Source organism: Pundamilia nyererei, unplaced genomic scaffold, assembly GCF_000239375.1.
Source record: "Pundamilia nyererei isolate P.nyererei 1_Seehausen unplaced genomic scaffold, PunNye1.0 scaffold00080, whole genome shotgun sequence".
Taxonomy (NCBI): domain Eukaryota; kingdom Metazoa; phylum Chordata; class Actinopteri; order Cichliformes; family Cichlidae; genus Pundamilia; species Pundamilia nyererei.
The window spans coordinates 1,749,294-1,776,242 of record NW_005187481.1 but is presented as its reverse complement, the minus strand read 5'-3'; the positions used below and the strand labels follow the sequence as shown (position 1 = coordinate 1,776,242).

Sequence of the window (26,949 nt, the reverse complement as noted above, 5' to 3'; positions counted from 1 at the left end):
GACCTCTCCCATGCTTCCAGGGTGTGGGTGTGAATGCCAGAGCACTCTGGAATGCACAGGAAGTCTTTGCAGACTCCTAAGGATCACACATCCTATCACTACACAATCGATTATACACCTCTAAGCATACATGGTTAAATATTTCTAAGCATAAATGACAATCAACAATATAAACCTGACACTGAGTGTTGTGCACAGAGCTTCAGTTGGTAAATGTGTTCTGTCTCCCTTTACGCTGATGAAAGCACAAGCTGATGATACTAGACAGTGTCAGCAGTACTTGGAAAATTGCAATTTTGTTTATATTAGATGCATCTGATGCAATGTAAACATTAAATTATTCATGATTCATGTCTGTCTGATGCCCCCCAACACCCCACCCCGCATCCCATGAATATATACTGATGTGCATATATGGGTATTTGAGCATATCATCAAAATAATCCAAAGGAATTACTTTTTGAATAGTCCTACCGGCCTTTTACAAAAAGCTGCCATACAAGCAAAAACGGAATTATAGAAGGACTACAGAAACAGGTAGAAAAAATAACAGATAATAAATAATGAATAAATACGTATGAATTCAGTTGTACATGTTTTGTGTTGTGTTTGTGATGTTAATGTGTGATAGAGTAAACGGTAGTCAAGTCACAGTTTGGCGGATTTTTCGCTGTTACTGATTAACATAAAAATGCATTAACCTTTTTCCATTTGGAAAATTCATATGTCTTTGTAATCACATCAGCATCAATCAGACACAGAGTATGAAGAATACTGGGGGGAAGAAATGTAGTCATATAAGCTGTAGAGGACAAGAAAATGGTTGCTCTTACCCGTGACTAAATTTGGTGTCGAAATAGCAGTGCAGCTAGTTTTTACGACTTAACTTGATTGTGTTAATAATCACTGAACTGTATCATTTAAAAATTAAGAATAAAAATAGCACAGTGCCTTCAATTACATGCTTCATGGGAGCCCAGCAGTGGTGTCTTTACAGCCGTCTCCAATGCAAACTGTACATCACTGTTTACTGTGCCAGATCAAGTGACAAAACAAGGGCACAAAGTGTGGTGAGAAAACAGTGCTTAGAGTACAAGTTTCAAATTACTATGCCTCAAAAATGTGCAGTTTCTGTAGCTGCTGTATGTAATTTCGGCTTGTTCTTAAATGGTGTGTCTTTGTCTTTTCTACATTTATTTGTCTGAGCAATAGATTTACAGTAACACTGTAGAGATATCCATATTGTTAAGATTTCCAATTCTGAGTCAAGCTCATCTATAAGAAAAGCGACTGTTGTGTAACAACTGTCCGAACACAAATGAGTAAGAATATGTTACAAATAAATAATAATAATAAGCTCTGAGATAATATGCTATTCTCAAATGTTTTTAAAAAATCTCATTAACGAGCTGATTATTAATACTGACAAAAAAAACTTTCAAGCAAACATATGCCAACACTCTAAAAAAATAAATAAAAAATATCTCAGCAGCACAATGCTGCGTATAAAGAGCACAGATGTGTAATAAATATTTAATGTTAAAAGATGAATGAAAACTAAAGTAATAAATTACAGCTTTTATAGCATTTTTGTGCTACTTTATGTTTGTGAATGTTTCAAGTATCTCATGCTCAACCAGATTTGATATATGTGACTGACGCACACATGAGCCATTGAAACGACATGACAGGATTTTTTTAAATCGCATGCTGAGGACAGACAAAATGCAACTACCAGCTGACTTGCTGTTATGATCCCCAAATTTGCTTACTGTATCTTTTAGCTTCTGGATTATGTTCTTGATTGAGTTTTTGGCTCCAGTTTTGCATTATTTTATATGATGACCTCAGTTTTATGATATTACTGAGTCATAGTTTTGTGGTCACTATAGTGGTCCTTAAGATTTGAAGCAAAAACATATACTGTGATTGTGCTCACCTTTGTTCAAATTCAAATTATATCACCCAAATTAAATACTGTTTTATCCAATAAATTACTTGAAATTGTCAAACATGCCAACACTGTCACTAAAACCTGCTGTAAATATTGCCACTGCCTGCTATTAGCCTGATATCAGTCTGTAACTGAATGCTATCTGTTTCTGATAATAAGCAATTAAATGATGAATTGTCAAAAATCGCATACCTGTTGCTGTTTACATAAACAGAAATCCACATTTGCACCTATTCAACCATGTGTTGTTCTATAGGAATATAAACCAAATGTAACCAGCTGGCAGGCAGTTGAGTCGAGTCCTATCTTGTTGGTAACCAGTTTGCATTTATAAATTAGTTGCAAACTAATTTATAGTTGCAAACTGTTGACAATCTCTCTGAGAGTGATTGAAGTTAGTCCAAGTCAGACTATGATGTTTGCAGAAAGGTTGCCTCCTATCTGTGCAACTGCCTTGTGATCTTAAGTTGTCATGATGTGCAACACTCAAGTTCTGGGCAGACATTCAGTCACCACAAGCTGCAGTAGGTTGGAGAATGTTTAAAAAATCCAATGCAATCACCAAGGAGCCGAGGATTTTATGTAGATGGAATAAGGTTGGTGTTTAATTTTCATTCGTCTGAATGAGCTATTAGCTTTCTTACCTTGCTCTGTATTAGGAGCAAACTTTGTCAAGTATGTCCAGTGTTTGATGGTAATTTGGCTGAGCCGATTTAATGTAAGTTTGCTCAGCTAATGTTATCTCAAGATGGTGGTGCATTTGATGAGCCATCTTGTTCATAGTATCCCCAGAGGTTTTTTTTAATCAATATTTAATAAAATACCAATATTTGGTGTCCCTGTATAGATATAATTTTGCCACACAAAATACTGCAATTTTATGTTGTATCAATTTTTTCCCCCAGCCCTATTATATTCTTTATATACAGTCCTTATGCATAGTCCTGTCTCCACTTTGGTTTGTCAGAGCATCTGTTGTTCCTTTTCGATGTTCAGACCCAGTTTATACTCTTATTACCATCGTCGTGGTGATTGTTTTTGGATATATGTTTTGTTCCCTTTTGGAATATGTTGGCCATTTTCAAAACAGCCAAATAAAAAGGGTTGATCTTTGCTTATTTTTGGCTTGCCCGAGTTAACATTGGGGTCCTGTCCACATCCACACTGACAATTTCAGCTTTTTTGGGACAAACACTATAATAGGAGATAAGGCCATGTTATCTGTGATTGACGGCGTTTCATAATAAAGGGAAACAAATGACCTCTCTTCTACTCTGTCTTTTACCCAGAACCTCCCCACAGAATTCCTCTGAGAGCAAACAAACTGCTGTTAAAATCAGACTAGAAATAAATCTTGAATATTTTATGTTGACTAACAGTATAAACAAAAAGCAGATCTAATTAGCCCCACGAGGTTTGCTTCTGTGAAAAATAATGCAAAATAAAATTTTAACACAATATGGCCAGAATGATGGGTAGATCTTTTTTTTTTTTTTGAAGAAATCTGGACAGGGTTTTCCTCCTGGACACAAATAATGAATGTGGGCTGCATGAATTTGGGTGGCAATGTACTCCCTCTGGTTAGCTGGAACACTATGAGGGCAATTTACACCTCCGTGTTCTCTGACAATCGACCACTGTGGATTGAAGTGACAGGAATGACAAAGCCAATTTTCACTTCCAAATCTCCATGATAAAACTCTATGGAAATACAGACCTGGTGCCTTCTATGAGGGCATCTACAGGATAGGCAAATAACTTTTTTGACCTTAAACTTTCTTCTTTCTCATAAATCTATTTGAGGAATACCATGAATTCTGCATACACTGCATGGAATCTTCATTTCTGTTTGAGCTCTTCTTCACCTTTGGGTCATAAAAGCTATCAGTCTTCTCTGCTCTCATGGATTTCCTCCCAGAGTGATGTAGATCTGTCATTTGGTATTAATACTGTGTGATTACATCCGGTTTCTGCATTCTCATCACAAATATATACCAACACCCACTGATCCCTTTTGCCACATACTATAAAATGTTGCCAATGTACTGGCTGTTCTTTGTCTGTTGTTTTTTTTTAATGAAGCTAGTTTCTAATTTTACTACTTTCACTGTGATTGATTTTCCTGTTTTTTCCTACTACGGTGGTTTATCAGCACCACAGCCCATATTCTTTGACACTAATGATGTATAGTGAGCTCCATCTCAGCCGTGTTGATCTTTGCCCCCTTTGTGCAAACCAGTGCATCTGAGAAATCTTTCCTCACAGTTTTGGCATTTATTTGGTCTTTAAAGTGTTTTAATCAAAATATATTTATCAGTGCCATAGCTGACGTTCTGATAAACAATTAGGTGCACAACTTTGCCTTTCAGCGTCATTAGGTCCCCTCGAGATCTTAGATATCATGTTCAACACTGTTGTAATATCCAAAAACAATCAGTATTGTAGTGGGCACCATCAGCGGATAACTTTTCCACTTGATGCACTGAAACCACTCACGTCTGGTTTCCTAAATAGCCCCCTCAGTCACGCTAGCTCGTCAAGAACCTTGCGGTCAACCTTGGTTTTAAATTGCCCTACTGACCTCATCTGTTCTCTAACCTTTCTACCTGAAGTTTATTAAAAAATCCCAGTGACACCACAGAAGACTGCCAAACGCAAGATGCCTCCAGTCCAAACATACACAGCACAGTAAGTCACTGCAGGCTACTCGGCCACACACCGCACCAATCTGGCAGTCACTGCACCCAAATGTCATCCCACATGGCTCCTTTCTTAAAAGATGGCCCCCAAGTCATGAAAAGCCAGTCCTGTCCTGGTTTGAAAACTGGTAAATCTTAGAAATATGTTGTCCCTGAGTCATTTGCTCTGTATCCATGATTTCATAATTCTTTTCAATTTTAGAAAGATATTGTGTTTCTGGGAGTACAGCGACAACATCTGAGATCTTTGTTGGTAAACAACAGTCACGAACTACTACTGGCCACAAACAAAGATGGGTGAGAATGCAAGACAGACATAAAAAAGATTATTTATTTGACTAAATTTAGTCAGATCTTACTTGACTGAACATTTCCCTCACCAACTTGGCACAGGCATTTGCAAAGTTCCAAGGTCTGCTTGAAAAACAATTTCTGAAAACTCCTCTGCATACCAATGCCACCGGCTCAGTTCTGCAGATGAGGGAATGACAGTTGTTTTCTACAAGCCTGTAGGCATTCTGTCACCTTCACTGACCAGTCAAGTTTAAAGAACACAGCAAATCTCTATTAACTCTAACAGAATGGAAATAGCTCACGGTACCATACTTTCAAAAGCAACCTTCTAACATCTTTTTCATACATATTTGACATTTAAATTGTTCTGCTCAGTTCAAATAACATAAAAAATAGGCACCTACATAATCACAGCATAAGCTGACGTCCAGGTTGCATGTCATGTATAGAGTCACCACAAGAGGACTCTAAAAACCAGTAAGTTCAAGCTGCAAAGTCTCCAGTCCTGCTCACTAAACTGAAACATTAGCACTGTTAAAGAGACTTTGTGATCATTTTGTCTGGTGAAACACACTTCCAGATACAATACGCTCAATGCTAAAGCACACGCGGACCACTTACCTAGCTATATTCCACAGGTGGGGATATCAGCTGTAACCCCTTGTGTCTGGCTCTTGCTGGAGCCATGCTCCATGCTAATTAGCAAGGAGTCGGCCCTCCTGTTTGGCCTAAATTAATTAATCAGTCCTCATTATGCACATTGCTCCTCTGTAATTGCCAGCACTGGCACAGTGATGAATGATAACACAGAAAACATTCTCATTACTGCGGAAAAGTGTGTGCCCACCCTTATAATGAGACGACTCTTATCCACAAGAGCCTTTTGTCACTTTAACATGCTAAACGCATGCACACAAACACACGTTGATGCAAATTACATGTTGGCCGAGCCTAAAGGAATGCTTTTTCTCAAGCAGAGTGGACCAGACTTGAAGGTAATGGTGGGGTCCGCAGGGATCAGACAAGCTGTGGGTTTCAAGTGCCAGGAAAGCTACACATGACCAACCCTGAGATAAACTAAAGCCAAGCACACCACCATTAATTTACAGTGAACAGTCTCATGTGGCCAGGATTAAAAGAAATTTGAGCATGGTGCAATTTAAAAAGAGGGCACTGAATGAGAATCAGTTTACCTCTAATCAAACTTGTTTACTTCTGCGTGATAAAAAAAATTAAAAATCCTCTCTGATCTTTATTTTATTACCCTAGGTGCACTGGTTGACTTTTAATAACAGAGATTAATCACTGGGTCTTAATCTCTATCTAAAGATCACAGTGGCATGTGGGGTCACATAAAGCTCAGTGCTGTGTTCAGACATTGTTTTGTATTGGTCTCCTCTAATGCTTTTATTCCCTTTTGATCTGCGGCTCATATTTGAGTGACGGCTCATATCTCAGTGCCGGACAGATATAGTTTGGGAAATGATGCGTATTTAGACCACGCAGCAGCATACAAAACTGGGCATGAGCAGAAATAATCCCCGCCCACACAAATGTTCAGTACGACACAGCTGGGCGATATTAATCTGTATCTTTATGCTTAGTTCAGCAACTTTTAAAAGATGAATGAGCATTGCAGTGGAACACAGTATTTGTTACTATATCTACTGTTGTTCTAGTGTACATTAAATATGAACAGGTTAGTTTATTTTTATCAGTATATTTTACACTCTCTAGTTTAGTCAAGTCCCAGTTTATAGCAACAGAACCACTCCTGAGTACAGTACTGGTTGTAGATTGTGACCACCTCACTCTGATAACAAAGTAGCACAATTCAGATACACAGATATAAGAATGCCATATGATGACTATGCCTAGACTTAATCGTTTTCAGTGGTGGAGCTTTCTTCACCAGGAACTCAGAGCCACATTCTTGGCTTTATTATGTTTCACATTGTGTTACTGCCTGATTAAAAACATATGTAAAACAAATTCCACATAAGAAAAAATCTAAATTTAAATAGCTCAAATAATAAAATGCTGAGCAACTGACCAAACGTCAGTTATACCGCTACCGACTTAATGCACGGGATGTACAATAATGAATTGAAGATGGTGCATTAGTGCTGAATGTTAAACTAGCGAGCACTGTTCCCTATGCATCCACAAAAGTGACCATGAATGTCTTAACTGAAATGATGGAGTGATTTAAATCAGTGAAAAAGCTTCATGATTGCCACCTCTGGCTGCTGTTCACTATGGTAGATTTGTAGTAATGATGGTGATTTGATTTGTTCTGGAGGTTGTCTATTAAGGACAGCTTGCAATCTGTCTGTACAGCCTCAGACTTCATTTCATAATTATGTCCTAATTTTATTACACTGTTCAGAAAGAATTATGAATATGGGAAATATGAAAAGTGAAGGGAACAAATTCATGCACGCATGCACAATTGACCACTCTGACCAACAGCTAGCAATTGCCACTGGTTGAGATTTGTCAGCGACTTTTTTTTTTTTTACAACCTCAGGCAGTATTCCCATTGGTTTATTTTTAACCTCTCTGTGCCCTCTTGTTTGCAAGTGCTTCAGGCAACAACAGGAATCACTTATGATGTAGTTTTGGTGCTTACGATAGGCTGCATGTGCAAGGCAATATTGTGGAAATCATTCAACCAAAGCAAAGGGATAAATCCATAAAAGATAACAAGACAGTGGCACAAGATATATAATTTTGCGGAGTTTTTTTGTTTTTGAGAAAGGCTCCACGTACCATAAAGAAAAGGTTGTGCGATTATTTTCACTTCAGTTAAGATCAATTACTGGTGTAGACTGAAACAAAATGTGTGTGCATTCAGGGGACATTTGTGCACGAGTGATTGGTGAAGGTGAAACAGTGTGCCTGGATTTTGTGTGCGCATCTGTCTGTTTTGACATCTCTGTGCATTTGTGCTGAATTACAGTTGGGTAGGCTGAATAAGTGGCTCAGAGTAGTTGACTGCCAGAGCAGATTCATTTCAAAGCCAACTCTGAGGCAGACACCAGGGAAGTGAGAACAGGAAGGCTTACTGGCTAATCTGGTCAGAGAGCGAGCTGGAAGCAACACAGAATTCTTAATGTAGGGGATGTTGAAAAAAAAATCTAATTAGTGACTGCAACCACAGAAACACTTTCCTGTTCGCATTTTGTAGTGTGTCTGCGTAGATGAGACAAAGGATGGGAAAATAACCAAGAGGGGTGTGTGTGTTTATATCTGGAGCCTGACATCCTCTCTGACCTCCCTGAGTGATTTCTAGTCTTACACCTGGGTGCAGTCTCTTACACTTGGATGTCAAGCATGATCCGCTTGTCCTCTTCCACATGGATACCCCAGATGCAGTCCTGCCCCTTGTCGTAAGCCTCGGGCCAATTAGGAGACAACACAACACCAGCAGAGTCTGTGATCTCCCCGCTGCACACAGCTGCAACACACAAACAGTACAGGCTGAAAAAACCAATCGTAAAAGATTTGAAGATACAGGAAAGTAAGATGCAAATTAGAAATCAATTCACTCAAAATACATGTTGGTACATAGATAATTTTGTCTAGCTAGATTATGCCCGTGATCTTAGTGCTTAATAAAATACAGCTGAAATCAGGTGCTGTGCAAGCATCTTGGTGTGATCCTCGCAAAACTGCAAACTGACACTGAACCACTTGGTGACCATGACCCATACGAGCAGAAATTAAATTTTCTTATAGCTAGCTTTACTGGAGAGCTTTTCAATTTCACTCTGTTGCAGAATAACCATGAAGGCTTTAAAGACCAAGACTAAGGTCAGCATGTCATGTTTGTGTGTATGTGCATGTGGGAGGAGTGAAACAGAGAGGGGAAGGGAAGGGCTCAGGGTTGGGCCGCTATTAAATGTGATGCGTCGCCTGTGAACTGTGGCAGTTCTCATCTTAGGCCAGCTATTGTGCGCCTTTAATCTCAAGCACTTCGAAAATCTGCCCTGTGAGCGCACATTTCAAAGTAAATCGTTGTTACAGTTTTGAGAGAAAATTTATCACGGATCAGAGGAAAGCAGCTTAGGAAGATATAGTTAACTGTCACTGGTATTTAATATTAGAAAAACTAACTCCTGCAGTGATCAAGCAGACAATGAAAGCTTCGGGTCCTCGGGTCAATCTGATATTGCTCCAAGTTCTTCTCCAGTGGAAGCACTTTTATTTTATTTTTTTTATGCCCTGCAATCATGACATCTGTTAACTCACCCCTACAAGCTGGCTCGGTCTCATTCCACTGAGGGTTTTGTGCATCCACACACTCAATCACCACAGAGCCTTGCTCCAGTGTGTAGCCAGGGTCACATGAGAATTCGACCACTGCGCCCACACTGTAGGTGGAATCGCTGCTGCTGAAGTTCCCGTACTTCACAAAGGGCTCGTAGCACATCCCTTTCGCAAAAGCTGCAGACAGAGTGTATGACATTGAACATAAGTGACAAGGATGGTGCAAGATATTATTAGCAAACTCTGCATTCTGCCTCATCAGCTTGCCTTCGTATCTTATGGCTGCGCCGGTGGAGGTCATCGTCCCGTCTGTGGTGAACTCCACAAACAGATAACGGCCGGTACTGAGCACTCCCTCATTTGGCAAGTATTCAACTTCATAGGAGTCATACACAGGGGGAGAGTCTATGTTGTTGCCATTTTTTATTAGCAACCTAAAAAAAGAAAACAGGGAGAGAGCGCTGATGGGATTAAAATAGATGTTAAAGAAAGAAATTACAAGGTACCCGAGACCTGCTCATTGTTCCAGCTGCAGCTGTAATAACTTTGTGATAACATTCTACACCTTGTAATGAGGTGAATGGGCATGCATGACAATTGCCATATGGATCAGTGGTTACAGAAGGATACATAATGCAATTGCAGTCTCCTACCTCTCACTACCTTCTGGTCCCCTCAATTCATTTGCCTGACAGAGCACACTTAAAGGATTATCATGATAAAAGGTCCTTTCAAATTCATCTGTCACTCCCTAAAGATTTTGGTCATTTATAGCCCTCGAGAATTTTAATCCTCCATCTGCAGGAATACTGTTATTCAGAGTTCAAAGCTCGACGCAACTCACATTTCCACACTATGCTCACATTTATTCTCAATGTGTGTTTTGATTTTAACAGCATACATAAACTACCTGTCATCATCTTCTGCCAAAGCCACCTTTTCAAAGTGAACGTGAAGCCGGTGGGCTTCAGGTGCCTCCAAAACCCAGTGGCAGGTCAGATTGTTGCTGTAGTTGCCAGGAAAACCAGGAGAGACGATGCGGCCATATGTGGCATTTTTTATCATTCCCCCACAGGATGCTGTATGAAAAGAAAAAGAAAAGAAAAGAAAAGAAAAAAGGACAAAGAGTAGGAAGTAAAAACTTGATGAAAAAAAAGTAATGATTTGAACTGTGGTAGGGGGATTTTGGAGAAAAGTCCCTGTCTGAGCACAGATTGCATCGATATGCAGTGGACTGTGGCTGAGCTACACCAGGCGGCTCTCCTGGGTCTAAGAGTGCCTGATTGTTTGTGAAGGTAAAAGCAAAACAGCGGCAGTAACACTATCAGTTTAGAACAGCTGCAGGCAGGCGCGGTGAAAGGCTGGAACTAGCAGATGAGTTTTTACCAGCAGGAGAAGGAGAGTCATGTGGTCCAGTTCTAATTAAGGCAGCCAGGTCCAATGGCCTTATTTTGCCCTGTCTCCAAAGAACAGCTCCCTGTGTTGCTAATCACATGCAAACACGCTCATTTGCCCTCCGAGTGTGACTCAGTAGGAGACAACACAGTGAAAGGCTCTGTTAATCAAAATCTCCTGTTCTCTCAGAGAAAGCTGAAGAGAAACAGGCTTGTGTCTTTAAAATTGCGAGTTTCACTTTGCAAATTATTTTCCTTAACTCTTTTTTCTTTTAACTCTCAAATATAAGAATAATTAAATAATTATTAAAATTAATAGCAATACTTAGATGTTTGCTTTGAAAGCCTGGCAGTCAATGTTAACTACTTGAACATATTCACACTCACTGTCAGGCAACGAGCCTGAAGGTAATTTAGTTTACAAAGCAAAATTAAATATCAAACCAAATCACCCAACATTCCAATTAAGCTGAAGGGATAAGCCCATAACCCACTGTTATAGCGTTTAGATTTCATTTAGTTTAATTACATTCTTTGCAGTTTTATTGTTAGAGTATCAGTTGGGTGGGTGGGGGGATCTTGTTGCCCTGAAACTTGTCTATCCAGAAAACGAATTTGCCTTACCGACACATCGGGGTTCTTTTCCACTCCAGTAAGGCGTGGTTGCATTACGACAGGTGAGCATTTTTGGACCCTGCAACTTGTATCCAGTGAAACAATTGAAATAGGCTTCTCCGCCGGGATGCAGGTGCGTCACTGAAACCTCTCCACCAGCAGGCTCTTTGGGGAATGCACAACTCAGCACAAAGGCTGCAGAGGAAGGAGTCAAAAATAGAGGGAAAGGGAAATGAAGGTGCTCTTATGAATACATTATAATTTGATAATTTTTGTTGCAATGTATCGATTTATAAAGTTCAGTATGTTATACAGTAGTGATAGGAAAGAGAGACAGAGAGACAAAGCATGTTTATACTATAACACCAGTAATTGCATTTTAATGTAACTGATTTCACCATTAGCAGCTGTGAAATCACAGCACAAATAACTAAATGCATCATTTTGGGAAAGGACATGCTTGGTCTAAGTTTTTTTTATTTATTTATTTTAATTTAGCATTTAGAAAAATCATTTTCCAGGGTTTTTCAGCCTTTTATTTGTCTGAGCACAATCCAGTCCTGGACCAAACTGCCAACAATGTTAACTGGCTGCACAACATAATCCTCTATGTTCTGCATTGTGTATTCATTGTTGACCAAGTTGTCTCTCCTCCAAACCACTGCTGAAGACCCATAAATATTTAAATCCAAAATGATTGTGAATTTGTGCAAATGAATCTGTCTCTGTCTTCCTGTTTCTCTTCAACATGCAATTAAAGAAGTTATTAGAACCAGCCTTCAGATTTGTTTATATACACTACATCTTTTAATTGTAGTTTACCAGTACAAACAGTATGCAAATGTACAGAGACATGTTCTTGGCACTAGAGTAATTATCATCACTGTGTGGTTTGGTGTGTAGTTGCTGCAGATACTTTGACAAATGGATGCATGGTTGGTCGGATGAACATCATAGTGGGTCTGTAACGTTAGGCTGAGGAATAGCCTCTATAGTGGTTGTCAAAGAGTTGCGATTGCAGCGGGGTAAGATCAATGTTCCCAGACTTGCTATGCATTGTTGTCCTGTTCCCTTTTTAAATAAATGGTGTAGGACGGCATGGAGTTCACTTTGATAATGAAGTAAGCTAACCAAGTCTTTAATGGAAGCTATTAAACAACCTTCTCTTCCTGTCTAATAACCACACTGTTCTACCTCATTAGTGTAGGCACTTTAATGGCCAGACTAAAACTTTTAAACTTCTGGAAATGTGTGAACAACAGAATATAATTGGACGCACTATGGCTTGTGCTACAATAACAGTGTGATTGTGAGACTGCAGAAGTACAGAAAGCTAGAAGCCTTGAATAACATGCTTTAGCTTAATGGAGCGGATGCAAAAGCTAAACAAATGCTAACAGGCAACGATAACAAAGCAAAGGGCAGCTGGTAGTCATGTGTTTGTTAAAACTGTCTTGCTGAAATCATATTTGCAGCCTTAAAGTCTTAAATTACAGCACAATGGCCAAAATTAATAATAATGATAATATATGGTAAAGGTAGCTTGCTCACAGTTAAGTGAATTGTATAACACTCATAATTTTAATATATATTTGCATGATTTCACAAATGGCTACGTAATATCAAAAAAGTACGTTTACATCAAGAAATGGGTTTATCTTCAATATATCGAGTCTAATTTGGTTCAAATACAAAAAAGCACAGATACAGGATCCTCAATAAAAGAGCTACAAGACTGGCATCTTAACATGGTGTGTTTAGTACTAGAGCAGTAGCCACATGTATAAAGCAATAGCACACACTTCATAGACAGGGTTGTTGGCCCACCTCCACAAAAGCAGGGCAAGTGGAGGTTAAACAGTGCAAACAGATTAGACAATATGCAGCAGGTTGGATTTGAAGCGCTTTCATTTCAACCAAGTCATTTGGACATGAAAAAACATCACTTTAGTGATGTTTTCTACCATTACCTTGAAGCTAAATTGTCTATTCAAAAAAAAAAAGTCATTCTATCAATCTTTGAACTTGAACTCGAGGGAAAACAGCCCTAAATGCATAACGGCCATAAAGGTTTGTGAAACTACTGACTTATGTGTTTCTTTTACACAAGCCACTGGTTTCTACCATAATGAAACCGGCCTTTGCGTTGCAGTAAATCAGTGAGCCACAGGGACGAGGTACACTGCCCCTGGGTCATCCATTCCATTCATAGTTTATCACTAGCTCCAATGAACCTAGTTATTGCCATTATCATAGCAGCATTTACATCCCTATTGAGCATGCAGTGGGAGAGCCAGAGGCAAAAATTGTGGAGCCAATTCCTGAAGTATTAAATTACGTGCTGCCTCCATTCCAGTAGATGTGGTGCTGGGCCATAAAGTCTGATTGTTTCACCATTAGAAATAATAGATCCACAGTGCAGACAGCCAGGAAGATTAGCTGATGGTGCTGTAGAGCCACAGGAAACAGATGTGAAGCGTATGTCTTTAGTTATTGTTTTCTTGTAGTGGGGAGGAAATAGTCGTAGTCATAGTAATACTCATGTAAACCCACAGTAGTACAGTACATACATAAGCTAGTTGCAAAAGTATCATTAGAATATTCAAATTCTCTCATTAAAATATTGTTTATTACCTTTTAAATACCACAGATTTACTGTACGATTGTGGTAAAAAATAATGCAGACTCTCACCCAGGGAAAACTCAAACTCTGATGAACAAAAAGACATAAATATTACACTGGCTCAGTATTTTTTTTTTTTTAACAAAAGTGATGCCAAAATGCAGAGGCAGTGTAGGTGACAAACTGAGTACACCCAACAACTGAATAGCTTGTAGAGTCATCTTTATCACCAACTACTTTATGTAACCATTTTCTGAATGACTTTATCAGTCTCTCACTTTGTTGTGGAGGAATTGGCCCACTGTCTTTTACAACATTGCTTCAGTACATCGAGGTTTGTGGGCATTTGTTGCGTTGCGTAGGATCATTGTCCTGTTACGTCACAGGATTTAAGCCAATGCTAGATAGATGACTCTAGAATATGTTGGTTTATAGCCAAACATCTCCACTTTGGTCTCGTTTGCCTGAAGGACATTATTCCAGAAATTTTGTGATTGTTCAGATGCAGCTTTGCAGTCCTATGCCATGTTACCATGGTCTTTTAGAGAAAAGAGGCTTTCTGCTGGCAAGCCTTCCAAACAAGTCATGTTCAGTCTTTTGTAATTATGCTTTCATGACCTTTGGCATTTAACTCCTGCTAACAGAGGCCTATTGAGTCTGAGATGTAGCTGAGCAGATCCTTAAAGTTGCGAGGTGGACCCTCTTGTTTGTCCAGCAAATCCCACAGGTGCGTAACTTGATTGAGAACTAGGGAATTTGGCGGTCAAAATCTCAGACTCATTGCTGTGCTGAACCATTCTTTGTTCTTTGCAGGGCACAATATCCTGCTGAAAGAGGCCACACCCATCAAGGAGTACCTTTTCCATGATAGGGTGTACATGGTCTACAACAGTGGGTAGGCAGGTGGCACGTGTTAAAGTAACATCCATGTGGATGACCCAAGGTTTACTAGGTTTACTAGCAGAACGTTACTCAGAGCATCACACTGCCTCCACTGACTTCTTCCCATAGTGCATCCAGGTGTCAGGGGTTCCCAAGGTAATGTGATTCATCAGACTAGGCCACCTTCTTCCATTGCTCCATAGTCAAGCTCTGATGGTAAATGGTAAATGTATTTGTATAGTGCTTTACTAGTCCCTAAGGACCCCAAAGCGCTTTACACATCCAGTCACCCACCCATTCACACACTGGTGATGGCAAGCTACTAAGCTTGTAGCCACAACCACCCTGGGGCGCACTGACAGAGGCGAGGCTGCCGGACAATGGCGCCACCGGACCCTCTGACCACCACCAGTAGGCAACGGGTCAAGTGTCTTGCCCAAGGGCACAACGGTCGAGACTGTCGGAGCCGGGGCTCGAACCGGCAACCTTCCGATTACAAGGCGAACTCCCAACTCTTGAGCCACGATCGCCCCATGATGATCAAGTTCCCATTTGTTGACACTGTCAACAGCGGACTGGGATCAGCGTTGACTGGTTTGCAGCTATTCAGCCCTGTACACAACAAATTGGGATGCACTTCTGTCAGTATTCTGACACCTTTCTATCAGAACTAGCATTAAGTTTTTCAGCAGTTTCAACTACTACTTATGTTAGATCGGATCATGTTGTATTCCATCAATGAGCCTTGTCTCTTTGACCCTATCAGTACCCAGGACCTGGTTCACCACTGTTCCGTCTTTGGACCACTTTTGAGTTCGTCTAGCCCTCACAATTTAGCCCTTTTCAGACTTAAATACTTACACTCACCCATTTTTCCTGTTCCTAACACATCAACCTTGAGGACAAAATATTCACTTGCTCCCTAATATATCCCACTCACTAACAGGTGACATGATGAAGCGATAATCAGTGTTACTATTGTCAGTGCTCATAATGCTATTTTGAATTTGAATTTGCTATGCCTGATCGGCAGATATTACAATGGATGATGTCAAAATGAAGCGTTCCTGACAAAAATGCCACACTATATGGAATAAAATGTCACTTTAGTAAATATTAAAAATAGAAGAGGAAAAGTAGCTCAAAACACTTCTGGATTTTTACACTGTACCTTGTCGCAAGTAATATATAACCATAAGGAACATGGGCACATGCTAATTGTCTTTTTTATTTTTATTTGTCTTTTATTTTATTTTTATTTTTGTCAGTATTACAAAAAAACATTCTTGCCATTCTTTCCTCACTCACTCTCTCTTTTATTCTCTTTCTCTGTGCACAAGCTGTGGATTTGTACTGTCTTTATTGAATATAAAGTATGCTTTTCATTTTGCTTCCTGCCCTTTCACACCTACATGTTGGCACAAAAAACAAAAAACAAACTTGAATTTCAAATGTGGAACTCTAAATGTGTATTTGGGATCCAATAATGAGTTCCCCGTTCTGCCGTCCTCTATCGACATTTACTTAAGATCAACCTTCGAAAACATTTAAAGAAAGTAAACATTTCCCAAAAGAACGCCTGATGCGACACCTGCATGCACTCACACATTCCTTCCATTAATGAGCCTCATTCAGCTGTATGCACATTTTTCATCTGCCTGACTACTTCAAATTGAGAATGCTGCTCTTCAACCAATGATGGACAAATGTTGTTGACTAGGGCACAATAGATGAGCTGAGGAAGCTAGTAATAGTCAGTTACCCACAGTGTATTTGGCCAAACAAATAAAATGCATTTCAATTTAGCTCTAATAAACGCTTACACTCCTGTATGCGTTGCCTGAATCCCTTCAGGTGGAGAGCTGGAATAGGATCAAAAATGGCAGCAGATAATGAAATGAGGTGACAGAAAACACAACACAGATAATGAATGTAGTGTAGATTGTTATTATATATAATGGCACGGTATTTGGAAAATATTATCCATTGTGTGTTACACTGACATTTAGAGTAAAATGTGCAAGAAGCGAAGATTCCATGGCAATGATTAGTCATCTTTATAGTCAGTTATTGGTTTAATATACAGATATAACATCAGTCGCTCAGCTTGTAGGCGACATGTGGGAGAGTGTGGCTGTCAATATATATCTAAGCCACATGACCTGGCTGTGCATCAAAGCATTACCTTTTATAGAAACATCAATAGTGTTGTCTCTGGTAAAGTGCCTCACTTGTACAAAGCCAGACGATAGTTCCGCAGTGATATAGCCTATTGATATTTATGTGGTTTGGTTAAAGCCTCAATCGAAATGGCCATTTACTCAATAAAGGCCATTAAAAAGCAATAACTTTGAACTAGAGACAAGAATCTTATCAATGCTACTTAGAACAGGTGGCATGTGCTGGATTGCTACCAGCGGCAGGGGTCCTCTGACCACATCTCTTGTCGTTGCAGGTTTTAAGTTAAAAACAATCAATAATTGCTGTGAAACACCGCTGCCATCAGCAGCATGGATTACTTCATACAGCTAAAAACTCCTAGCTCACCTTAGATGTCAAATACAATTATTATATCATCATCTCAATGCTAAGACGTTGTAAATAATTTCAATCAAACATTTTGGAATCAAATAAGGCTTTGACAGTATTACATTTAATATTACAGACATTACATCGGTATTACATTTAATTCAGACAAAATTCTTTATGTATGTTATAGATATAAAATAGCCGAAAGGTGGGCTTTACTTTTACTCATCAGCAGTAAGTTTTCAGAAAGCAGGGATGGGTTTGGGATAAAATAAGTCATAATCCTTACTTGCACTGTAGTATGCAATTTCATTTTTAAAACTTAAATTTAAACCGATTCTTCTCATTGAAAGAGCAAGATCATAAATTTTTCACATTGTTATTTTATATTAAACAGCAATGCCTTACTGAGAAATTAAATTGTTTTCAGTTTAATCCTACAGAGAATAGATGCCTGAATTTGAAAAAAAAATTGTATTGGTGGGTGCTTATTTCGTTGTGTGCATTTTTTTTTTTAATTGACCCAACTCCTTTATTATTAATACCAAAACTGTACACTAATCAGCCCCAGCATTAAAACCTCTAACGTCATATAGCGTTCCCTGTTGTGCCTCCAAAGCAGCTCTAACTCACTGCAGCATGGCAATGAAACCTACGCCGGCATCATGCAGAGTCTGGCACACAGCACTGGCAGAAGCTCTTTTGCGTTCTGTGGGTTTGTGGGCCGGAATCTCCATGGATTTGGGCTTGATCCACAGCATGTCGTTGATGCTCATTCAGATTGCTCAATCACATCAGATCATATTCACTTCATCTGTCACCGGGTTTCATGTAATGGCTAATCTGTGCATTAGAAAAAGTAAAAGAAAAATCCCTAACTGTAAGTATTTTTTCGGATTTTTCTTTTTTTAACAAAATCAGTTTTTAAGGAGAATATTTGAACAATCGAGACATACATTCTCTTAAGATGATATTATTAACTATACTTTCAATTCTAGATAAGATCACAAACATATGTGGGGGTATTGAGAAAAAGACGCTGATAAGAACATATGAGGAGAGTGGTAAGCCCCTCTTCATTCCCACACTTTATGTTCTCTTAACATAAACAGTAAAAAACACTTTAAGTTATTTTCCAAGTGTCAAACTGCTCTTGTTATAGACAGATACATCAGTCTGCCATCACAAGCTCGTGCTGTAGCAAATATTAATTACAGACGAGCTGAGATGCGTCTCTCCACAGTTCTATCTGCTTCTCCACGCTTGTCCAATTACATTTCTCACAGTCCATTGTAAAGGACAAGAAGATACCCCGCCTGCAAAGCAGAAGAACACAAATTGAAATATCTTCCGTGACTCCGATATGTCTAATCTTCATGAAATCTGCTCCTGCTATTTTTCTCATTAATGTAGCTGAATTTGTTCCATCAACTTTCAAACCAAACAGGTTTTTAGACGAACAAGGCTGCATGTGTGATCATTTTTTTGACACATTGTTGGCAAAGAAGTATAACACGGAAGCCTATTATGTTAAATTGTTTTCATAGTGGGCAGGAATTTTGGGGAAAAATGCCCTGCTAATGTTAAAACTGAGAAGCACAGCAAAATGTTGACTTATTTTGGTGCAATATAGGATAATATAGAAATTAATTGTTTGTTTTTTACAGCAAATACAGCATGCATAATTTCAATGCCAAGGTGGAGGTATGCTATTCACTTAAGGATGTCCTGTATATTATAGAGTACATTATGTATTCAATGTTATTTTTTGTACTTTTGCATTTGCATTGCATTACTTCAATTGAGTTTGAGGTGTTTAAACAATGCAAAATCCAAATGGGACAGGTAAAGGTGAAAAGTGTACCAACTGATATAAAATAATACTCATATATATTTCAACTGTTTATCACCATGTGTTCCCAGCTATACATCACCCTGTATGTTCTGTGGTGACCCTTCACTGTCATCATTCGGCCTGACCTCACAGTGATATTCAAACATCCAACAGCGATGGGCTGATTTATCTCACATCAGCCGCACAGTTCTGATGGCCCCTTTCATTTTCTAGCTGATGAAAGTACCACAGTAATGTGGTAGAATGAATTGTCCACCAGCGACCACCGTCAGCTCAAATCGATGGGGCATGTAATTGGTGGCCACTTTGTGTGATTGCTAAGATAAACAGACATTGTTACAGACATAGAAGATCAATGTCACACACAAAATAAGCGAGGGAGAGGTTGGAAATTATAGGCCATTATATTCAACAACAACACAGTAACTATTTCTACTGACAGGATTTGCGGCTGACACACCAGATACTACTTTATTACACTTAATGATTCTTTACAAATGTGATCCGTGAAATGGCAAATGAAAAAATTTAAATGGAAAAGGCACATACACATCATTGCCCAGCTGAAGGTCAACAGATAGTGTTTTGAAATAGAGCAATTTTAAATGCAATTAGTCAACCATTTTGCAGCCTCTCACCAGCTCTGCACCATCTTTGCTTGAGGATAAGCATTACCTGATAGAAAGCTGCTGCTTAACAATAAGCTGTTGTCATGTTTAATGTAACGTGTTTGAATGATGTGGCACCAAAGCTAGTAATGTATAGCTTCTGCTCACCTTGGTAATGGAGTAGGAGATATGCTGAATTGCGGCGTTTCTCACTACGGAGACTGATAGAGATCTGGTTGCTCCAGCTGCGTAGCACTAAGCCAGTCATCAAGACCGACTCATTGGCAAGGATGAAGGGTTCTTGACCTCCTGTATCCTCCACGGTCACCTGCTCTCCTTCCAACACGCTCACATTTAGCACCTAAAAAAACACACCCATGCAGTAAGATTAAACAACAGCTCTCACTGGTGCAATTTCACAAAACAAAAAAAACAATTTTCCAACAGAACTGCAAACAACACATTATCAAATGTTACATTACATACATATTATTTTCAGTACTAGTTTGAGCATATGTATTCACCCTTAATATTCCCCCTCAGAAAACATGTTTGCTTTCATTTCTTTGATAACCTGCAGCTGGGATGAAAACATATTTTTGACTAATAGTAGAATCTATCTGAGTCATTCCACTAATGGTTTGTTGCACAATTCCTCTTCTTCTATGTTTTCTGCCTGCCTGCAGAATAGTCTGTTAGCAACGCCTTATGTCTTGGGTTCAGAATCTGCAGCTAAATTTGGCAAAGGAATCAGGACTACTGTATGTAGTAAAACGGTCTGTGTAAAGACATTTGGAGCATCATTTATTTAATTATTGGCAGAAGTCAAAAAGGAAAATAAAAATCCAACAACAGATCCTAATCATCATTCTATATGATAATAAAAGATGGTACATTCATCACTGGGTTTTGCTAGAACATTCTGATTATGTCATTGTAGGTTGATGGGATTTTATAATTCAGTGTTCTTCTCATCTGACACACATATTGTTTAGTCTGTCATGGTCCCTGGGTCTTGATGCCAGGGTTTGAGTTTTGCATAGTTTATGGTTCTTTGAGTTTTGCATTATTCATGCTGAAGTTTGGTTCTTGCTAGCTTACCTTAGAGTCCTAGTAATTATTTGGTTCCTTGCTTGTTATTTTCTTCCCCTCCCCTGTGTCCTGTATATATATATTCTTCTATCATCATTTGACTTTTTTCTACTTTTGAAAGTTTTTTAAATTGGCTTTTTATTTTTAGTCAGCTCTTGGTTTTCCAGATAAGAGTTGTTGCCTTTTGCTTTCTCTCGTGTTGTATTTAGTTTTACTTTCTCGCCTATCTCATTGCGTTGATTGTCATCCCTGTTCTTGTTCCAGAGCTGTTTCCACTCCCATTATTAGTTCTCAGTTTGCCCTTGTATAAATTCCTGCGTCTTCTTTGTTGTTTATCATGTTGTGCACATCAGTTATAGTCGGGTTTCTTTTTCTGACCACTTGGAAAATGCAAGTCTAATCTTGCCTTTCAGCACTATTTTTGGTCTCGATCAGTCTCTCTGTGAATGTCTGATAAATGGTTCACTATGTTCTAAAGCTAATTGCTGTTTTCTTTAGGTTGTGGAGTACGCTGAGACATTGCTCTGAAAACCGCTGCCATAGAAAACTGAAGCGCAACAGGATGTTGGTGGCCAAGCAGCTAAATAATCTTAAGTAATTCTATACAGTAATCTGCAAAATTAAACCACTCCTCGTGTCTTTCTTGTTTTTGAAGTGATCTTGAACAATAGTTCTTCAGGCTTTCTAAAGATCTTTTAAAGTTATTCTTCGAACATTGGCTGCTTTTTCCTTCATATTCAGTCAAGTCTTTGCACCCAACCATTTTCAGAGGAAATGTGTTTGTTTGTTTGTTTGATTGTTTGTTTGATTGTTAAGCCATTTAATACTGAACTATGAATTATTCAAGCATGAAGGAGGCACCTAAAATCAGTAGATGAACCTGTTTTGGGTCTACACATAATAGACAACCTAGCAAAGCGACACTCACAGGTTATATCTTTTGGACCTTTGTTATTAGTAGCATGTCGCAAAAACTTTTTTTTTTCCATGTCTTTAGTTGAATCTACAAAAAATAAAGATGACACAGTTTGTGTCATTGTATTTTTGCACCAACAAGGTGATTGCCAAAAGATATGGCATTGGTGTCCAGTGTATCCTTAAAAATTCGAAGGAAACTGTACAAGTGGAGGATAAAAGGAGTGTCAGGCTGAAAAACTATTGGGAGCGCATGAACTGTATCTGAAAGTCACATCTTTAAGCAACAAGAAACAATTAAGCAATGATCTGACACTAGTTCTTTGGTTTATCAGTCTACTGTTTGTCAAAGCATCATTAGAAATAGTCTTACTGGAAAGGTGGCTGTCAAGAAACTATGAAAAACTATGAGAAAAGACTAAGTTCTGCCAAGAACACAAGAAGAAGAACAACACAAGAGATGTTCACAAACTTAAGCTTGGTAAAACTTTGTGAACTGTTGCTGTAACTCTAAACTTTTGCCTTATATACTTTCATTTATGTTTGCATATGTTTAAATAAATGTCTTCTGAAATATCTTCCCATTTTCCGAGCCATGTATAAAACTCAAGAGGTCGGCACAGTATGTGAAACTGAATGCTGTCACAGGTAGTGGGCTTAGGTTTCAGGTATGTCACGAGGCAAAAAAAAGGTTGCCCTAGGCTATGTTGCAGGATTGTTAGTGCAGTAGCTTGGAAAAGCTGAGACAGTGGGCAAGATGAGTACTAGTCACACGATGGTAGCAAAATGAATTTGGTCACGTAGACAAACTGTCACTCAGTCGAGGAGGTGCTGACAATGACTGCAGAGAGGCTGATGGACGCTGCAAGCCTGAGCTTAGAGGTGACTTCTTCCGGAATTATCCATGAGATCAGCCACTTTGATTGATTTGATTTTTTTTAATCAATACCAGATTTAAACCCAATCTCTGAAGGTTTTCTGGGATACAAGGTGCACAACAAGCAGTCAGTCATCAGGTCAAAGATGCCAAGATGCTTTTTTTTTTGGAGTTGCATAGTTGCATGTGCCTTAAATAGGAGTGTCACAGTGAGTAATAAAAGAATGAAACGTGACTTTAGAATCAGATTCTCAATTCCTCAAGGGTAATGAGAATGACAAGGCTGTGGGCACAGTGTTTTTGGAAATCAGATTATTTAGGTTATTTGACTGTTTTATAACCTAATAATTCTCCCTACAGGCTCACAGGAGAGCACAGTAATTCTCCTTGAGTTTAACAGTCACACTGATATATTCAAAGAATGAGACTGAAACATAGTCAATGTGGAATTGCAATTTAGCCTGTCAAATTTAGCAAATGAGAGCCGTAGAAAACAGATGTGAATGATGTCATCTTAACTGCATTGTGTTATTATGTACATTTAATTGTGCAGTTACAGTTATTGAGGAAACTGTAATTAATTTGTAGTTACTAATCAGATAGTGGCAATTCCCAGATGCACAGTTGTTCCAGGTAAAAGCACATGCAAAATGTAAAGTTCACTCTGTGAGATAAGAAGTCTTTCTGTGCTATAAATACAATAATTTCCTTCTGAAATGAGAAAAAAAAACTCTAGTATATACTGTACAGTGTAAAACATTATATAATCCCACTGGTTTACTTTAGTGCATCATATCTTCTCTATTTTTTTGTCACCAATGTGTTTTGTCCTGGCTTTCATACGTTTGATGTTGATGCCTTAAAAAAAAGATTAACACTTGCTGTGACACCTTTATTGCAACTCACAATAAAAGTGTCTTAACAGAGGAGACATCCATATAGTGGCTTCCAGAGCACAATGAAACAAACACTTTCGTAGCATACTTACTCTCACTATCACGGGCTTGTGGTGGACCTGCTAGAAAAGCTCTGATTTATAAATGTTGCTTTGTCTATGGTGCAGAACATTAAATATTACAATTTTTTATTTTTGTCATTTTTAATATTCGCTTAAGAGCTTTTTGTGGCTTTGTTTAAAAACAGCATTTGAATTCACTGAAACACAGAAGATAATTTGATTGTAAATTGGATTCTTTATTATTTGATGTCCACCTTGGATACGGTATCGACAGTAGTCTTTGATACTGCAACAACTTATCATATTCAGTGAGCAGAACAAGATTGCGGATCTGTGACTACTTGGTTTACATATATCAGGGAGGCTTATGAAGGATAGGTGAGCAGATAGTGGACAGAGAACATTTGGACTGATAGATAGCTCAGCCCCAGAGGGCCCTATCATCTGTCATCCACCCTGGGACCTGTCAGTGCACCCAGCAACAGCTGTCCTGCCTCAATTATGAATCATTGACCATGTCAGGAGACATCAGACTACCTTATCTTCTCCAGTGCTACAGCCAAATGCCCACAGGGACTCACTGTCTCACTCACACACACATACACCACACACACACATGCGTGTTCCTCTGGACTGTAATGAGAGCAGTATTATGGTAAGTCCTAGCTGGAATCCCTGCCTCAGCAGACACATTTGTGTGGCCAGGGATTTGGCTGACCAAGCACACTTCTGCACCAACCACATCATTATCACAGGATGCCATCTATACAGTATGGTGTTCCATTTTCAGAATTATGTTGAGAGAGGACAGAATATCTTTCTTTTTCTTTTTTTTCTTTCTTTTTTTCATGAAATAAGCTCAGGGCAATAAAAGAAATGCAACACCGACCTTGGATAAGGTGCACTTTCTCTAGTAGCATTATCTTTCTCCCAACCCTTGGTCCAATATTTTTCCAGAGACAAATCAAAATGAGAGGACTAGAGAAGAGAAGGTCACCCCTCTCCTCTACCCTGTGTCTTTTCAATCAAACCACTGTAATGAACACACTATCCTGCAAGGCTACAGTACAATTGTGAGGCCTAGAATTGCACTTGGAATACTAACTATGAAAGAAAATGTCCATTATAACGTTCAAAAAGACAATGATATTTGTAGGACTGAACACCTTGATCTTGATGTGTAGCCCTGTAGGACAAGGAGCTTTCTTTGAACTGTACTATTGTGTGCGTCAACAGTGTGTAGGGGTGTTATCACATTTGAACAGAAAACAGCCAAACACAGAGTTCATGCAGTGATTGTGTCATACTGTACAGTTAATCTAATACTAAATATAAACTAAATAATCCATATTATAAAGCCAGGAGTTATTTCAAACTTTGATATTTATGTTTAAAAATGTAAAGTACAAATGCAGTTTGGACAAAACCCAAATGTTTCTCCTGGTGTCCTAAAATAGACACTATATCAAACCAATCTGACTTCATACACGTGAGATATGGGCATTGTTCACTAATTTATTCATTTATCTGCAAAATGAGTTAACTGTCCACAGAGGCTTGCTCTCACTGATATTTTATTGTTGAAAACATCTGGTGGCAAAAAGTAATGAACATTTACACTGACTCACAGGAGCTATTGCTTATGCAGAAATGAGCTGTATGTAATCAAAATGATACCGCTATACATGGAAATTAAATGACCCTGCCGCTGGGGGCAATAAATCAACAGCCACTGGACTCACCAGCTGCAGTATCATAATTACTATGATAAAATCCCCTGGCTTATAAACTGGAACATACCAGAAATGTGTCTACCTTGCTTGTGCCTCCCCCACCACAACCACCATCACAACCACTGCCATTTGAATAATTTTTGGCCCATCCAGTTGGCAGTTTTCGTGTATCTCTGGATAGATTTGTGCAAGCAAAAAAAAAAAAAAGGAGTTGTAGTGCTCATTATATAAAAACGTTATCTTAATTGAACATTCACCTCTACATAAAACAGTCAAGGCCATTTCCTGTTTGCCCTGCTGTCTAAAACAATGGATTCTTACCAATAAGCAAATGCTGAATGTTAATGAGAATGTGCAGGAGCCAGAAGCTGCATACAATAACTCACTCATTGTGCCTTGTGTTTAATTTGAGCTGGCTCTTGAGTTTACCATATGCAACCACCTTAGTGATAAGTTAAACAGTGGATGCTGGGGTTTTGTTTTTTGTTCTATTTGCTCAGTTACTCAGACATTAGAAGCCATTTCATTAGATGAGATTCTTTCTTTTTGATAAATCAGCTTCATTTTCTCTCAGGCCTTGACACCTCGGTTTATTTGCTACACTGCATTTTTTGCATAGATTTAAATTCATGCATTACTGATTACTCTTCATATTTTCAAGCATGCATCTCTACCCTCCCACTCTCATCATGGCACTAAAAGAGTTGTGTGGGGGGGGGGAGACGACTTCACCTTCTGCCAGACAGACTTCTTCTTCTTCCTTTATGACAGCTAGCTGGGTGGAGGAGCAATTAGTGTCACCTGAAAGCATTCCTCTCAGGATTGCAAGGCGCCATGAAAACTCATCTCGCCAAAGCCCTGAAAAGCTCATCAAGATCAAACTGGCCTTCTTTATGACCTGACTTACTCACCCACAGCAAAGGCTGATGAAGGTTTCCTTTTGCCTCATCTCAAGTTGATTAAAGGCAGCAAGCCTCCGCTGGCTTCCATTCCTCAGTCAGACTCGTTTCCCTGTGACACATCTGCGGTGTCCTTTGTCGTTTGTGCTGCCTGGGACCCGATCCAAAGAATGGCCTAAACATTACCTTGTTAAAACACCGCGTGATTACGTTCTTCAAAGAATTTTACGAGTGGAACTTTTGTTTTTACAAAAGTGCCAAGACTCGCTTTTGTTGAAAATCTTTCCATCTTTGTTGTGGCACTTTCATCTGAAACGAGCACCAGCGGTCACTGAACGCCAACAAAACAAATTTAATTCCCTCCCTCATCAGCCACCCTCAGCCAGGGTCAATGCCTTGTGCAGTTTGCTTCTTTTGTAAGAAATGCTAGAATTAAAATCGGAGTGCAAGGATCAATACAGCAATTCAACCAGCACTGAGAGGGGCCTGTGTGTCAAGTATTTGTGCCGCTTATTAACATGACTATTGATTGGAGTCAGAGGAGCATGGTCACAGAAGCAGCATCAAATACCAATCATTAACCCTCAAGTCAGTTTTAGCTATAAACTCTTGGCATGCTCTGTAACATCTTAATCCTTAAAGGGGTATTTCATTGATGGTCATCCTTGGCGACCCTACCTTCAGTGTCATTCATTAGCATATACAGCCCTGAGCTAATTAGGTTTGTTATTTTTTGTCTTGTTGCTTTGG

The 26,949-nt window shown here is 39.0% G+C and overlaps 1 protein-coding gene across 2 annotated transcripts in view; it reads right to left on the bottom strand.

Moving 5' to 3' along the window:
• LOC102209856 (seizure protein 6 homolog) overlaps window positions 1-26,949 on the bottom strand; it is a 91,831-nt gene that overhangs the window by 6,672 nt on the left and 58,210 nt on the right. For both annotated transcript variants that reach the window (XM_005737882.1, XM_005737881.1), the window contains exons 4-9: window positions 19,894-20,086; window positions 11,238-11,423; window positions 10,130-10,298; window positions 9,487-9,653; window positions 9,202-9,396; window positions 8,269-8,407 (exon numbers count right to left, since the gene is read on the bottom strand). In XM_005737882.1, the coding sequence (XP_005737939.1) occupies window positions 8,269-8,407; window positions 9,202-9,396; window positions 9,487-9,653; window positions 10,130-10,298; window positions 11,238-11,423; window positions 19,894-20,086 (1,049 nt within the window). The remainder of the gene's footprint in view (window positions 1-8,268; window positions 8,408-9,201; window positions 9,397-9,486; window positions 9,654-10,129; window positions 10,299-11,237; window positions 11,424-19,893; window positions 20,087-26,949) is intronic.